We start from the raw sequence: 16,549 nt of genomic DNA, 5'->3' as shown, positions 1-16,549 counted from the left end.
ATATTTATAGTGCAATTATACGAATATTACAAAGATATTAAATCCTGCTACAATTCTGCGGTTATGAAACCTACCAAAAAATCATATTTTAATTTGTGCTACATAATCTGCTAAGCCATAAATTGACACTTTATTTCTGCTAAAATAGCAGAATTGTGCTAATTCTGGTCACACTGGACAGTTGTCCACTTCCACAGATAATCAAAGACTATCTTACGTCTAGTACATTTTATAAAGCTTTTGGTTTTACTAATAATAATATTTAAAACTAGTTTTCATAATTTACTTGATTACATATAGTTTAAATAAGTAATTCGTTGGGTTATTTATCATACTTGTAGGAATATAATACAACTTTTTATTTTACATTGGCAGAACTTCTACTGCTATTTGCAGCCTTTAGTATTCGCTTGTTGAAAGTATCTTTTGAGATTTTTGTTTTGTTTACTAATTTATCTTAAATAATAAGCAATTGTAATGTTTTTCCTTTCAAATTCATATCAAAGAATATATAAAATATATATTCATATTTGAAAATTTTAACTATTCTAAAACGAGACTTTTTGCCAAAAGATGGCGTCGCAACTAATATACATATTTACTGAAATGGCGGGGATATTGTTTTACCTACAGGTGGGCAACGATTTCTAGTTCCTATTATATCAGTTAATAATAACAATGGCCGTCCTTCCAATTTGGATCTTAATAGATAAATATATTTCATAACAAATTTCAGTAATAATTATAATATATAAAAAAAAGTGTTAACATTTTATAAAAGAAGAATTATTATAGAGGGATAAGATCACTTTTAAAATGCCAGAAAACAATTTTGATCATGTCGATGTCGCTTCCCCTGGCTTAAGAAATGTTGACCTGCTTTGCCTCTGATCTGCAATATGTGAGGATATGAATTTTCCGCCGGGTTCACTAACCCAAACAGAGGCAGATGTGTTAATTGACAATAATTCGCACTGGTCTTGCGTCGGGTCATTGTGTATGTCGTACATACGTATTTATTATTGTGACAGGCTGTTAGGTTGTTAGCACCATGATGGCAAAAACATGCAGGTGTTGTACTGTGAAACCGGTTAAATAGCATGCCAGGTCAGTTTGTATAAAGTTGTTACTTAGTAATTAGCACTGACTTCGTTTGAATACTTTTGAATAATCAATCTTCCTTTGCCAATCTTACCTTTACTTGAAAGAAAAGCTTAAATATTTGGTCAAATACTCTGTCAGAAAGGTTAGGCTACCTACTTTTCCTATTTAAAACATTTAATGTCATTATAGTTGTAAATATATTGAGGTCGAGAATGTCTTAGGTTCGATTCGAAGCCGATTGTTGCGAAAAAACGGTACTTGACTTTGAAAACCAGACAGGAATTAAGTAAGAGAAAATTTAGAGCGAAAGATAGACGGAGAGATGGAGAGAGAGAGAGAGGAAAGAGTTGCTTATAAAGAGATGACTATAAAGGTCTGAAAGAAAACACGTTTATGTATTTACGCGTATGTTTAAAAAACGTAAATAAAAAAAAAATATAACGAAATATATATTTCGTTCAAACAATCATATTATAAAAATACAAACAAAGGAAAAATTAAACCTGACCTATATTTACTTATTTTACAATTTCTGTAAAAAAATCTATGCCCTAAAACAAATAAAATGAAAGTATTATAAAGAAACGACAAAATAGAGCAAATATTGAAACAAGCATTAACAAACAGATCGAACAATGTTTTATTTTTAGCAAAACCTCTACCTCTACCTGGCTGTGGAAAAGCCAGATGAAAGGGCCGCCCGGTGTCTATTGATGCGAAAATAACCTTGTCAGTTGCTCCTAGATCTACTACAAAACATAGGTATACGTAAAGAAAACTTGCCTACTGTTTAGTATAATATTTAACCTAATATTTTTGAAAAAGAAATAAGCTAAATTAAATAAAGTAAACAATCTGGTTACTCTACTTCTTGCCCTATTAAACTTAAAGTTAAATACTAGTAATCATTAACATGGGTCAGTAGTTCCTAGCTAGTTTATTGTTTAATTTATACAATAGTCAAAATACAATAATGGTCATTATTTATTTAGAGTTAGAGACGAAGCTTGTGGAAAGCTCTGCGTTGTCAGTAATCGTTGTCAACGAAACGAGTCATTGAACGAGGGGCGGGCGGCGCGCATGCGTTTTACGATACCCACGTTTCTGTGTTGCTAGAGGCTGACAAATTTTACAAAATTAGTGTTTTTTTAAGAACTATAATATTTTAATACATAAGATTCAAATAAGACATATTAAACTTGAGTGAAATTCCATCGATCAGTGATTTGTGGATGTTGGAGTTGAAGCAAATAAGATTATTTTAAGTATTACCATAACTTTATACAGACTTTTACTTGTCTAGGATATGAATAACAAGCTATACGACGTGTCAATGTAATCAAAAGATTTGTCCATTGGATAATCTAAGATCTAAGATATGGCTAGTCTAATCTAATCGAGACGTATAATCCAACTCTGTATGCCTTTACAATTTGAAAACAATTTTTTTTTAAAACACCCTTTATTTACATTTTATAATTAGTTGTAATAAAATTAGTTTTAAGTTATTTCAAGATTCATAAGATAATATGAAAAGCATTCTGTGTTTTATAATAAAATAGTAGATAAATAAAATTAACGTTTGCAACCCGGAGCGTTGTCTCGCTGTCTGTCGGGTGGAAGCTAGTTGAGCGCTGTCATTGTGTGTTGCGTCAGTGTGAGCGGGCGTTGTGTTGTGACGCGTCGCGAGGGGGATGTGGCCCTGGTGACCTGAGGCTCGGTAGTGTTGTGCCCTTGCCGCTGCTCATTCATGGTACTGCCTGCACAATGCGTTGGCGCGCGCGCGCGGCTCCTTCCCGCGCTAAGGAGCGCGCCAACATCAGCTTTTTTATCTTCATCATGTTCTTCGCTGTCTTCGGTGTGATTATCCTCACTGAACTGCTTCTTCTGGAACGTCCCAGTGCGACCGGCTCGACACGTTCCAAATACAATGACGAATTACCGGTAAGTTGTGATACAAGATACTAAAACTGTTTTATTTATTCTTTCTATGTGATAATTCGACATCTTCGATTACCTAAATCTCGATCTGCAATTATTTTACGTATAAATATTACATAAAAACTTATTTTATATAGTTATACAATATATTTATTGTATAATGGTTAAAAATTATATTGAAGATGTTTGATGCTTAGTAATTGTTTTCAGCGTGATGCTGTAAATCTATTTATACGTAATCGTACTAACAATGTGATAATTTGTTGATAGGATTGCAAAATAACATGACTATCTCATAATACACGAACTCAACATTATTGTAGTTAGTATCAAATTACAGAATTTATATTACTACCAATAATTAAACGTTATCAATTAACCAGTCTCAAAACCAGTCGCAAATATTCAATACTAACTGTGCCCGCGACTTCATCTGCGTAAATACTGTCTTTGGGTAGCATTTTAATTATTTAGGCTACTTATTTTACTATCACTACATAACAACAAAATATGTTAAACTCACAAAACATTCACGTAAACTTCACATACATATTCTAACAGAAACTTTCATCACTTATTGTTATTTTCCATCCTTGAGGGTAAAATTTTTATAAACATTGAATTTCATATTTATTTATACCAAATTAACAGCCTAAAAATACATGCATACAAATTTCCAACCCCTTACAACCCCTTTTTCCCGTTAAAAAGTAGCCCATGTCCTTTCCCAGGATCTAGACAATCTGTAAACCCAATTTAATTTAAATCGGTTCAGTACTTTTTGCGTGAAAGAAGGACAGACACACAGACAACATGGGTGATCTAAATATAGAATTTTGATATCAGTAAAAGACGACGGGCGTGTTGAATTAATTTCATATTTAAATGTGTTATTTAAATGCTAGCATTGAGTTCTTTCTGTTTTACCAACTACTGGGAAATACTAACCTCAATATAAACTTTTGATAATTCGTAGTTAAATTTTTAATATAAACAGTATATAAATATTTCTTATTTGAGCATTTTGATAACTTTGCCTGGATGTGATTTACTGAGTATTGCGATTCTGTTTAGGAATCTGACTAACTTCAAATCTGCGCGAAATCGCCTTTTACGGTGTAGGAGCTGGCAATAATGTTTGCAAATTAAAACAATTAAAAAAGATTAGACGACGCTTCTTTTGATGTTTCCTTACTGGGTATGGTCACAAATCTAGTGTTTTTACAATTTAATTCCGTACCTCGATTCTTATCATTATTTGAAAGATATGATCAATACTAATTTGATTTGTTCTTCAAATTATATTCCGTAAGATTAATATTATTACTAGGAATAACAGAAGCGTTATTTTCCGCTTATCGCAAATAACTTTTTGTTATTGAAGAATTGACTTTTCTGAGTACCCAATACTCAGTGTATAGCTTTTATAGCGTCCATATTCTCTAAGATCCCTTGAAGATAATATCAAACAATGGGATTGAAGTATTCTATTTTATGTGCCTCAGTAAAGTAGAGTATTTCTTCTCTTTTGATGTAGTTTAATAATGCTATGAAGTTATTTCGTTAATACACAAGTCATACTAATATTATAAAAGCGAATGTTTAGATGGATGGATGAATGTTTGTTTTAAGGTATCTCCAGAACGGCTGAACGAATATCAATGAAATTTGGCATACATATAGAACATAGTTTGAAGGACACATAGGCTAGTGATTATGTTATATTAAGTACACTCGGACGGAGTCGCGGGCGACCTTAAGTAATTTGGGACTCACTAAACTCTCTACGTAATGAGGATATACTTTACAGTGGGTTTGTATTACCCGCCAGGGACAAAGACGTAAGAACTTATATTTAGCAAGTTTATATCAACTCAGAAAATTATTTTGTTACAACCAACTGTTTTCTCCGTGAATAGGCTCGTAAACCGAATTGAGCCTGAACAAAGACTATCTTTTAGTAAAGAAAAACTCGTAAAATAGTTTACTATCACAACTGAAGTTCCGGAGGAAAAGCAAACATGTAGCTTTATTACACAAAGTGTAATGATAAATAATTGACTTGGGGTGTGACAAAGTTATACTCATCAAAGATATCAAATTGCTTTTTTAATTTGTTTATATTAAATCATTATAATTATATTCACACCTACGAATTAAGTAACGATAACGATAAGAATCTTATGTTTGTAAACACCGGTAACATTTCACTAAGCGCTTTTTTACAATATTAGCAGTTTGAGTTAATTAGTATTTATTATAAATCTTTGATTATGAATCTACGACCTTGTATAGCAGTTTAATAGCGAGTTCCTAACTTCTGACTTCATTCGAGGTTTAGGCTGAACGGTCTTTGTGCGCACCAAAATCCTAATGAAACTGTAGATGGTTCTAGAAGGCAAACAAGTTGTCCGGTAACACAAAAATCTGTCTACGACTGCAGACTGGGTTTTCGGACGGATGACGGGTGATATAAAAGTAATTTATTTCCTTCAACGAAATCAATCTTTGAGATTAAAATTGCTACTACATCTTTAATTCAAGTCGCTGAAACTCTTTCGGAATTCGCGAATAGTAAACCTAAGGTAGTGTATTTGATGTTTTAGAATTGACTTTAAAACATATTTTCAACAGTGGTAGAGCCCGCTTGAACATCTTTGCACGAATTGGCCCGGCTTCCCCGGTGAAATACCACGACCACACAGAAGACAGGCGTGAAGCGGAAGCAATTCCGCGTTTCGTCTGATGAGTGTTCGTCCCGGAGGCCTTATGTAGTCCTCTTTCACTTTCCACCCTTTTTCTTATAAGAAAAGGATGGAAAGAGGTAGTGGACTTTCCGGATGAGAGGATGCATGGAAAGGGAAATATTTTCATTCTGTGCATTCTCTCCTCCGTCGATTAAAGGTAGGCAACGCATATGTAATTGCGTATGTCTATGGGCAACGATCACTTCGCTATTTCAGCGATTTCAGATGGCCGCTCGCTCGTTTGCCACCTTATGATATAAAAAAAACAACAAACTGTGTTGGTCTTTACTTAAGAATTTTAATTATAGTTCTGACATGATATTACTTCATCTTATCTGTCCTATTTAGGCATAAAATCAATGGGAAATGGTATGTGATATTTTTCGATAAAGAGATTATTATTCATGTTATTTGATACTTACACAGGCTGTCGTTAGTGATATGGAACTAAAATGTGCGTGACATTGGATGGTTTACATTGTATTTTACTGCTTTACGTGTCTGCGAACACAAATCGGCAACCGTCAATTTTATGTTACTGACACAAGTGGTTGTCAAGTTTACATTGTTACTCCATACCGTATTAAATTACTATAAACGCTTATTTAAAATGACTTTGTATTAAAACAATTAAAAATTATAGACTAACTGTCGTACGCAACTTCAACCGCGCGTAATTATAAAAAAAAAAACTTAATAAGTAGCCTATGTGTTCTTTCACACTTTGTTCTATATGTGTGCTAAATTTCATCAAGATCCGATAATCCGTTCTGGAGACACCTTCAAACAAACATCCATTTATCCATCTAAACATTCGCATTTATAATATTAGTAAGATGTAAGCTAAATAATACTGGTATTAGCTTCAGTTGTTTGTTTTTAAGGATCTATGTAAAACAATTTTTAATTAATTTTACGAATAAATAGAATGTATTCACATAGAGATATCTGTGAAAGTATAACAAAAATGTTTATGCAATAGAAATAGTGATCCATTACACCGTTCAGTTATCAGTAGGCAGCAGACGGTCTGTGTGTTTGCTTTTAATTTGCTAGTCGTAGAGCTCGTGCTAACTCGATTCCCCTTCCCATTCCCGGTGCCGGCAATGATGAAACTGTTAATAGAAATATCAAACGCTAAATTAGCTCTGACGTATATTTTGCAATACCGTTTTGAAAAAAGGAAACTATTATTATTCTGTTTGAGCTAATATTACTAACGCTTGCGATTAATATTCATCAAGAAAGGGTTACGTCTTGCTACGTCTTGCTACAATCTTGCTACGTCGGACAAAAACAATTCCAAATTACTTTTCGCCAACGAGGTTTAAATTAACAAAATTTATAAAGATTGTACTTAATATCATTCCTAGTTTTAAAACCCTTATTTAATATTTTTTCTCGATACTTCTTTGTAACCATTTTTATGTAGTTAAATTTCCATTTATTTTTAATTTTTGGCATGTATCTGTAACTGGTTAACGTTTATCGGTACCATTCACCTGTCGATAACTATACAAATAAAAATAAACATTGCGTACATTGTGAATGACTCTCGGCGTGTGCCGGCTTAAGCAATGCCGTTTGCAAGATCGTTCAACTCTACCCATTCATGCTTTGAACTGATGCTCGCTATATTTATTGTTGCCCTTATCAAAGAACTTTATCAATTAAAATGTATCGTGTACATAATATACCAGAGAATGAGTACTAAATGATAATATTTTAAACAGTGTTTAAATTAAGTGGTCCACAATGTTATGCCTCTTTTGTAATGGAATATATCAAGCGAATTGGTAGTGAACGTTTATAGCGAACAGTGGTAGTTCTAGTCATTATTAGTTAGAATCTATTGGCTCGAATGGCGCGCTTTCTTTACCAAGTCAAGTGTCAGATTGATTTGTAAGGTGACATAAACGTTGACATTTTAATAAGGCTAGAGTTGTGCCGATACACCGGCACAGTGTCGGATTTTCTTCCTAACAGTAGCGAACGATGGCATCATCATCATTAAAATCGTAGAGTTGTAATGACTTTGGAAGAAGTAAGCTATATCTTGTCACACTAAAACGTATCGGTTTTGAAAAATCAGTACAGGGAATTGCGCGTAAACCGTACTCTTGTGAAATACCAATTAATTTTACATTAAAGCATTGCTTGATATATATAATAAATATATAAGTGTTTAATAAACTAAAATATATCTTCTATTGACTTCTGTATATAGCAAGGTTCTTGTAAGTAAGAAAGCGTTGCTACAGAAGGTAGTTCCGAGGACGCGGACGGATATCCGTTTCCGTTGTTCAAAACAAAAATAAGGTGAAAAGGCTTAGTAAAAAAAATCGTACGATTAATAAAAAATAATAATAAGATATTTTTTAACCATTCTCTTGATAAAATGTCAGCTTTTTTTATAAAACTAAAATAAAATGAAAATGCCTTAAGCATTTCGCTTGAAGTAAACTAAAAGAAACGAAAGCTTTCTAATTGGATTGAAGTAAATCTCGTAATTAATTTATTTTAACAATTTTATTTTCGACCTCGATGTTATTTAATTTCTTTAAGGCAGCGTTTTTCTAGACCATAATTAATGCTGTCTTTTGAGTTTCGCCTTTCCCAGCTCACAGATATTTCTTTTATGATTTATTTTCTGTCGGATGTCACAAAAACGTCTTTGCGCGGAAGTAAATCACCCTACAAGTAGAAAATTGTTTGAAGCTTTGATATTTAATCTTCATTAAGTTTCGGCGACGGGTTATTTTATTTAACATGAGTTGGTTGTTGGTTGGTCTGGTGTCGCCGAGCTAGAGAAAGTTATATGTAATACTAGCTGTCGCCATCGATTCCGTCCGCGCGGAATTAAAAAAAACATTATTAGTAGCCTATGTGTTCTTCCGGACTATGTTCTACATCTATGGCAAATTGCAGCAATATCCATGCAGTCGTTTTGGAGACACCCTCAAACAAACATCCAAATATTCGCATGATATTAGTAGGATATTCAAAAAGTGCTTTGTTTGTACTTAATTCCATCGTTTGAAGTAATAATTAGAAATTATTATGAATGTTTGTCTATAGCCCTCATTATACCTTACGACCATTTGAAGTATTATACAAATTTTCGACAGAAAAATCGAGTACTCGTTTCCAAAAATAGCTTCCTTGTCTACCTCTGCCGACAATGTCACTCATATTCGTAGCATAATCGCGTCATGTCAGCTTCAGGCTTATTTACTTTACGTTAACGACGTAGTATTGCCTAACATCAAAGTTCCATTACGTTCCAGTACATTTATGAAATAGCATTACGTGACTTGTTTGAATCGTTACGTATACTAAAATGAATATTCACGTTCGTAAATTTTAGAGCTAAAACTGTGTACCAAATGCTTGGAGTTTTAATATTAAATTCCATTCTGTTGAGTGACATGTTTCAACGTAAAACTTTCGCTACAATTTAATATTAAATACTTTTATATTTTGGGTAACTTAAAGTATTTTATTAAACTTTTGACACATATGTAACATATTATATATTGTGTTAACTATTTATTAATATAAATATTGACTAAAAGACATTTTATATGCTTACTCAATTTTTCACGTGTACTTTTAGGTTATCCTTAAAATGTTATTTTTAATTTTGTTAGGAATAAAGTCAGTTTATTATTTAATATAACTAAATTCGACGTGATATTAAAATATTCGCGACGGTGGATGCGCATCTGCTGTTTTTTATAGATAGTCATTTTTTAATCAACGATCGATTGTATCCAATTTCGGCCGCGCGCTCGATAGCTCTCCATTAATTTTGTTAGCGGCACTCTGTGGGCTTCACAACGCAAACAACATTTAATAGGCCAATTTTATCAAATAAGTAATAAATAATTTGAATGTTTTAAGTAAATGCAGATTTGTATGTTCAGTGTAATCAAATTATAGTTTGAATTTGAATAAACATGTTATTATTTAGTCTGCCAAATTTTATTTAACAGAATCTGGTCTGTTTACAAACAAATTATAATAATTTATAATTAGAATCGTTTCTAAAATTTAGAAGTAGATTTTATTAGATCTATCTACTACTGTTGTCAAAAACATGAAATGGTGTTAATTATAATTATTATTATTAAAATATTTTTCATACGCACATGTTTAAGAAGTTTATGACATTACTTTGATGGTAACAGTTATGGGTATAATTCTTTGGGGGAGATATTAACTTTGGAAGTTCTTCCAAAGAGATCAACGAGTGAGGGAAGAACAAAAAAAAATTAAACTCACCTACTGTTTCATTTCATAGTGTTGTACCAAAGTGTCTGGACAAACCCGCAATGGGTTAAAGACACTTTTATTGTAAATTTTTATTTTGTTCCTTATTTATATAAATAAAAAAAAACATATAAATAAAAAAGCATATTCACGTATTACTTCATCATAATTAAAACTTTCATAGGTAATGTTCGTTTTAATAAAGAAAAATCGATATTTTATATAAAATGTTGCGTTGTTGTTTACTTGGTTGTAGTATTTTTTCAAACTATCATTTTCCAGCACGTATTTTTAAAAGAATAGGAGTAACCGTGACGTGTAAAAATAACGGACATTGAAATAAATGGCGAAGACGTGACTAGCGCTCTCGGCTCAAATATTCAACTACGCTACGCCGATTTTATTCTGCAAAAATGCAGTTTTTTATTATTCATTGCGTACTTTTAATAATCTTTAAAAAGTTTTAGGTTCTAAAAGTAAAATTAGATTGTCTGATCTGTCCACCCTTTTACTTTATAGAAAGAATACTTTATATTGTTATTCGGAGACCAATTTAATGCAAACATTTTCAAACACTAATTCTACAAACCATGTGCAAAATCTTAAAAAAAACACCTATATATTATTATGTATACTTATGGTGGATGCATCCAATTTTTCTGATTGATAGCAAACCCTTCTTTTGTATAAATTGGAATATTGTGCCGCGTGCGGGCCGGCGATAGAAAATATAAATTTATATTTCACTGCATTTGACAGAGGGCGTGAAAACAAATTGTCTCGGCTAATGAACGATTCAATAAAAAATATATTCTAGGTTTTGGTATGTATTATTGATTTATTGTATAGTTCTTTTCAACCTTGTGAACACTAAAGTTATTCTATTTATAAAAATTCATTGATCTTGTTTGTCTACTAATTTATGAAGGGGAAATATTCAGATGTTTTTAACAAAAAAAAAACATACGGGACGGATTTCAAATATTCTTTCAAAATTAGAATGCTATATTATTCTTAAGAAGCCTGCGCTATATAGTTTTTTGTCGAGTGAGTTTATTAAGGCTAATGTTTGTGGAACACAAATTGGTTGTAATATTTCACATTGTATGGTATATCTTAATAACATTATTGCCGAGACATATTTTTTATCTTGTCTCGTTCTTATTTTTTATGTACAAATTCAGAATGTTGAAAACCGAATTTTTCTCTATTCGAATTAGATAAGTACATATTGTTATATATTTTTAAAGTTTGAAATCTATAGTAAATCGATCTAGTGCGTTCGAAATACTTTTGAAAAAAATGCATTGTAACTTTATCCTATCCATGAGTTCCTAAGACCAAGTTCAAATATATTGTTATCTCTGTTATTTTTTTAAGGATAATGACAGGGATGACGATATGTTTAATACAGAGATGATGGCGTCAAAAATCAACGGTAAATTATTACTATTTATAACACGAAAAGAAGTATCTTATATTGAATTACTAATGAACCCATAAAAAATATTAAATTTTATCCTGTTTTGTGGGTTAACGTTCATTACCGTCTCTTTGTTGTAATCGATATGACAGTGTGATGAAAAAAAATCGATATATTTTTTAAAATATCTGATGGTTAATATTATATAATATTAAATTTAAAATAAAACATATTCTTGTATATAGCACTATGTAAAGAAGCGGTTCATTTTAATTGATACAAAATCCCACGCGAAGAAACTTAATTTAACATTTTAAACGGAATGAATATCAACGAATCGTGAGATTAGAATGTGTAAAATAAGAAGTTTTAAATAAAAACTAAAAATGCAAAGCAATATTACTCTTAGATAAACGGGAAAAAGGTCTCTGTGAAAGTAGGTCGCAGGAAATACAATATAGTGAAATGAACAATAATAGTGAGGGTTGCTAACTTATCTCGTAGTTTCATAAAACAGGAAAGCCGGCATGAAAATTACGATATGTTGCATAAACTTGATTAAGCTCGCTTAAATTTATGTTACTCATAAAGTACATGCCACATTGAGTTTACAAATAATCTTACTTCTAATGTTAAAAACGCGAATATTTGGATGAATGGATGATTAGTTGATTGTATAGAAGGTATCTCCAGAACTGCTTTCTGAATGGCATAAATGAAGAGCCTCGAATAACATTTAAGCTATATATTATATTTTTATTAATTCCGCTCGGACGGTGTCGCGGGCGTCAGCTAGTGTGAAATAAAATAAATTTAGACTAAAAACTTCAATAGTTAAGCATTTTTATTTTAAATCATTTTTATGGCATAAAAATACAGTACACTTTTTTATATTAAAGTTGTATCAACTAAAAGGATTGTATTCATTTTTATTTGTTGAGGTGTACATCTGTCCCTGACCGTGCATTCAAAACTATTATCGATTGAATCGGTTTGTGGGACAGACATGTCACCAATATGTCGAGACAATGTCTAGCAAAATTTCATTTTACAATTATAAAAACATTACAACATTGAAATATAATTATTGGTCACTGAACAGTACCATAGTGCATTTTTAAAAAGATAAATATGCACTATGGGTTTGCTTAAGTAAGAAAAATGACTTAATATTTAGCTTAGTTTTAATCAGTTAATAAAGTTCTCTACATTTAGAGTTTTAACATAAGCTCGTTCTGTATATAGGTGACGTCATGGTATATGCTTTTGCATGTAAGGGAGTCCCTTGAGATTTTAGCACAGAAACACCGAGTAAGCTATGTATGCGTCGCAATGAAAGTTTTATAAGATGTGGAATTCTGTAGCATTTTTATTTTACTTTTATCGCGCTATATATGTGCATTTATTAGCAATATTATGCAGTAAATAGTTAAATAGTGGAAATTTTTGCATTTTCCACTGCCGAAAAACATAAAAAAAAAATATTTTCATTCCTCTAATTGTGAAAAAGAGATAACAATATGTATTTCAGATCAATTTAATTAATTACAATTATCATTCCGCGTTATTGATTTTTAATAAAAAGACTTACGTTTTTAAAATATCACACGAGGAAGTTGTTTCACTGATATAAAGTAACCGCAACCCATAAACATTCGCAAGCACCGGAAAAATTGCACTTGCGTTACCAACTTTTATAGAAGCAGGTAAACGGAAACGAATAGGAAAGTGATTTAGTTTCCAGTCGCATGAAAATTTCCTAGTGGTAAAGTTTTATTTTGCATTTTTTTTGAAATAGCGTGTAGTTTTTCCAATCAAATCATATCCTAAGTTCCTACGAATGTATGACTTTAAGATGTTTGAGAATTAAGGTACACGCCCATTGAACGCATCGCATGCGCGGCTCGCAAAGGATTTTAGTTTGCTTTGTATGATTTAACATAACACCGCGCCACCCGCATCGAAAGACAAAAGAAATCCGTTCAATCCGTGCGTGCGGTGCGTCCGGCACGGTCCAATGGAATCGGATTGGTAAATTGACATCAAATAACATTTTAACCAAATTAAAACTACAAAGTTACGTAATACGATCGGTGGAAGGATTTACAAGGATTAGGTCGAGTGATATTCTTCTAGCGAATTGATGTGGAAACTTTGCCATCTAATCGGAGTTTTCGGTCTCAAACTAAACGTGCCCACTGACGTAGAACTAATCAAATGTATTCGGAATTTAAAGATTTATCGAGTTTATTTTTAATTTATACATCAAATGTATAAGGCATTCAATATCAAAAACCTTAAATCTAATGCTAATTGCCAAGTTATCAATATACAAATTCAATGAAAATTATCTGTGATAAATTGTTAAGTTTTGCAGTTTTGGTTTCATTACTACGAATAACTAAAGAGATTCTTTAGAGGAAAACACATATTAAATATGAATTTTAGAGTTGTCCTATAACGAAAGTCGTTGCATATTTTTGAGCGCACAAAGCATTGTTTGTACCTTGTCGTGGTATTTAATCAACAGAAATTCTTGGTCAGGAAAATACTTAAGCTCTTACTTGCAAGCTCGTGCTTAATAAGTAGGTGCCTTGTACTTGTAGTGAATTTCCTTAAATTCAATTACTTACAATATCTTTTACAACATGACAACTTGATTTAAAGTAGTTCTTTTTGTAACAAAGTATTCTCCTTAGTTGTAAATTATAACTTACAAATATAATAGTTTTCTATATTTTATAAATATTTTTAATTTAAACTCGTTCGTTGTTAACGCGGAGAATGTGAAGACCAGATGAATTTGTAAAGCCAAATTGTAACACTTTATCAAACACAATTGTAGTTTATCTCAGTTAAAGTTGAATTGGTAATAATGTTGACCAATTCTAGTAAAATTTGTTACATGATATAATAACAAATAAACAAAAAAAACTGGAAATTTTTCAACGAATAATTTTATCTTTACTGTCGTTTATTTCAACGATTCTTTTATTGTATTGGGTTTAAAATATTACAAAAGTAAAATCCATTTTAGGAACGTAATTTTTAAAGTTTTTTTTATACTATATTTTGTTTAAGAGTACAGCTTTGAATGTTTATCGTTTAAACAGTGAGCGGAGCTAATGATAAATAACGGCGTTACACTGCAATTTACCGACATTATCGTGTAAAGTACAAACATTTGCCTCGACATATTACACATTTTATTTTTACACTGACATTTTTCCACACAAAGCAACGCGTAACCTTTTTGACCATCCATTATTCTCTTTTGCTTTTTAAACATCCCTCATCCTGTCGACCGACGTCAATTAGAGTGACGTTATTGTTATCCTTTCGTAATATACGAGTAATGTACCTATTGAAAATAATTGCATTCTTCGGTAACATATTTTTAATTGACGAGCGACTCAGTTCTCCCGAAATTAAAAAAAAAAAACATAATTAGCAGCCTATGTTCTTCCACTATGTTCTATATGTGCACCAAATTTCATCGAGATACATGCGTCTTTCTCGAGATGCCTTCTAACAAACATTCATCCATTCCTACGCATTTATAATATTAGCAAGATAATTTTGGTCTTCGTGAGACTGTATCAGAGTTTTTAAAGATTTTCATTGTTATCTGCCATACATAAAAACAAACTTAAATACGTACGAAAACTCTCGGCGCAAGTAAAAATGTCTATACCTCTCACGGATAAAGTCGTTGTCTTTAGTTAGTTAGCATATAGTACCAGTTTAAACCAGTTTTCTTTACTAAACTACTACTTGTATTACGGTACGTCTAAGCTGCATGTTTGCTAGTCATACAAGATAACTAGTGCATAGAAATTGCAAGTTTGCCACGCAAATAGTTTGTCGTGACCATTGTGTTTAAATTAGACATTTTGCTAGCAAGTCCCTTTCGCGAATTCTTTGTATAATTCAATATTGTAAGCAACTTTTTCACTAGCATAAGTGACTATACAATGTACATGTAAAACGTTTTATTAAAAATGTAGACTAGTATTGCAATATGTAGACGTAGTGGCGCTTTGCCTACATTTACACGTGCAGGGAGTAATGTACTTCTGTAGTTGCTCGTCCAGTCGTCGACTCAAACGGAATATTATATTAGACATCGTGAAAATTGAAGTATTCATGTCATACGTATGTAATATTATAGCCATCGCACTCCGTAGACTTTTAGTCGCTCGGTTTAGTGCTTTTAAAGCTTGTATTAACAAAGGTAATGGTTAAAAATATAAGATTTACTTTTATGTCATCACTAGCTGTTCCCCGCGATTCCGTTTGGCGGGATTAAAAAATAAATAAGAGTCGATTCACAGACCAGTTTTCCGTTTTGGAGGAGTATGGTAACTAATAATGTTATATATATGATTTCTATTATCATCAGCCTGTGTCTGCCCATTGCAAGACCCTTGTTGTGCAGGAGCCTCCCCATTACCTTTCAGTGTATTCGGTTATAATTATTTTGTATTTCAATATAAATTAATCGTAATCAATGTATAAAACGGTGTTTGCCAGCCAAGCGTTTTATTTAATATGACACGTAAGGCGTACGGGGAAATTATTTGTGCGCCCCGTATATCCTTGCAAGCCTTTACTTAATAGGTAACCGAGCATGTTATTAATTTTCTTGTAAATGATAACGTAGGATATAAAATGATGTTAAGCAGTATAATATAAGAATAATTTGATTATGTTCACCTTTTTTCTTCTTATGAATAAATTGTAGACTGTACGAGATAATTTTAAGGGGTTAACAGATAATACAAAATTAAATAGTCTGTGTTGATTAGTCACCTTTTATTCATGACATCAATAAACCACGAATCCTGTCAGTGCCTTAATTATGACAAACATGACAACAGATGGGGGTAATGAGGGGTGGCATGTTGCATACACCTTAATATGTTTTTGAAACAAGCGCTAGGCTACTGGAAATGTAAACAATGAAACAAAGTAACCAGCAGCACTTTTCATGATTGAAAATATAAAAGTGGACACTTTCCTTTATCGTGGTGATATCTCTATATAGTGATTCTCGTCTATA

At 32.0% G+C, this 16,549-nt stretch overlaps 1 protein-coding gene across 2 annotated transcripts in view; it reads left to right on the top strand.

The window, feature by feature from the left end:
• The first annotated feature begins 2,663 nt into the window (after positions 1-2,663).
• Positions 2,664-16,549, top strand: part of LOC106118856 (uncharacterized) — a 33,309-nt gene continuing 19,423 nt past the window's right edge. The window contains exon 1 of one of the 2 annotated variants that reach the window (XM_013313613.1): positions 2,664-3,048. In XM_013313613.1, the coding sequence (XP_013169067.1) occupies positions 2,872-3,048 (177 nt within the window). In that variant the 5' untranslated portion in view covers positions 2,664-2,871. Of the gene's footprint in view, positions 3,049-16,411; positions 16,496-16,549 lie in introns of those variants that run through there. The other variant, XM_013313614.1, reaches the window with a different exon arrangement.

This window comes from Papilio xuthus, unplaced genomic scaffold, assembly GCF_000836235.2.
Source record: "Papilio xuthus unplaced genomic scaffold, Pxut_1.1 DF827542.1, whole genome shotgun sequence".
Taxonomy (NCBI): Eukaryota; Metazoa; Arthropoda; class Insecta; order Lepidoptera; family Papilionidae; genus Papilio; species Papilio xuthus.
The sequence above is the reverse complement of the archived record's forward strand: the minus strand, read 5'-3'. Positions and strand labels throughout refer to the sequence as shown.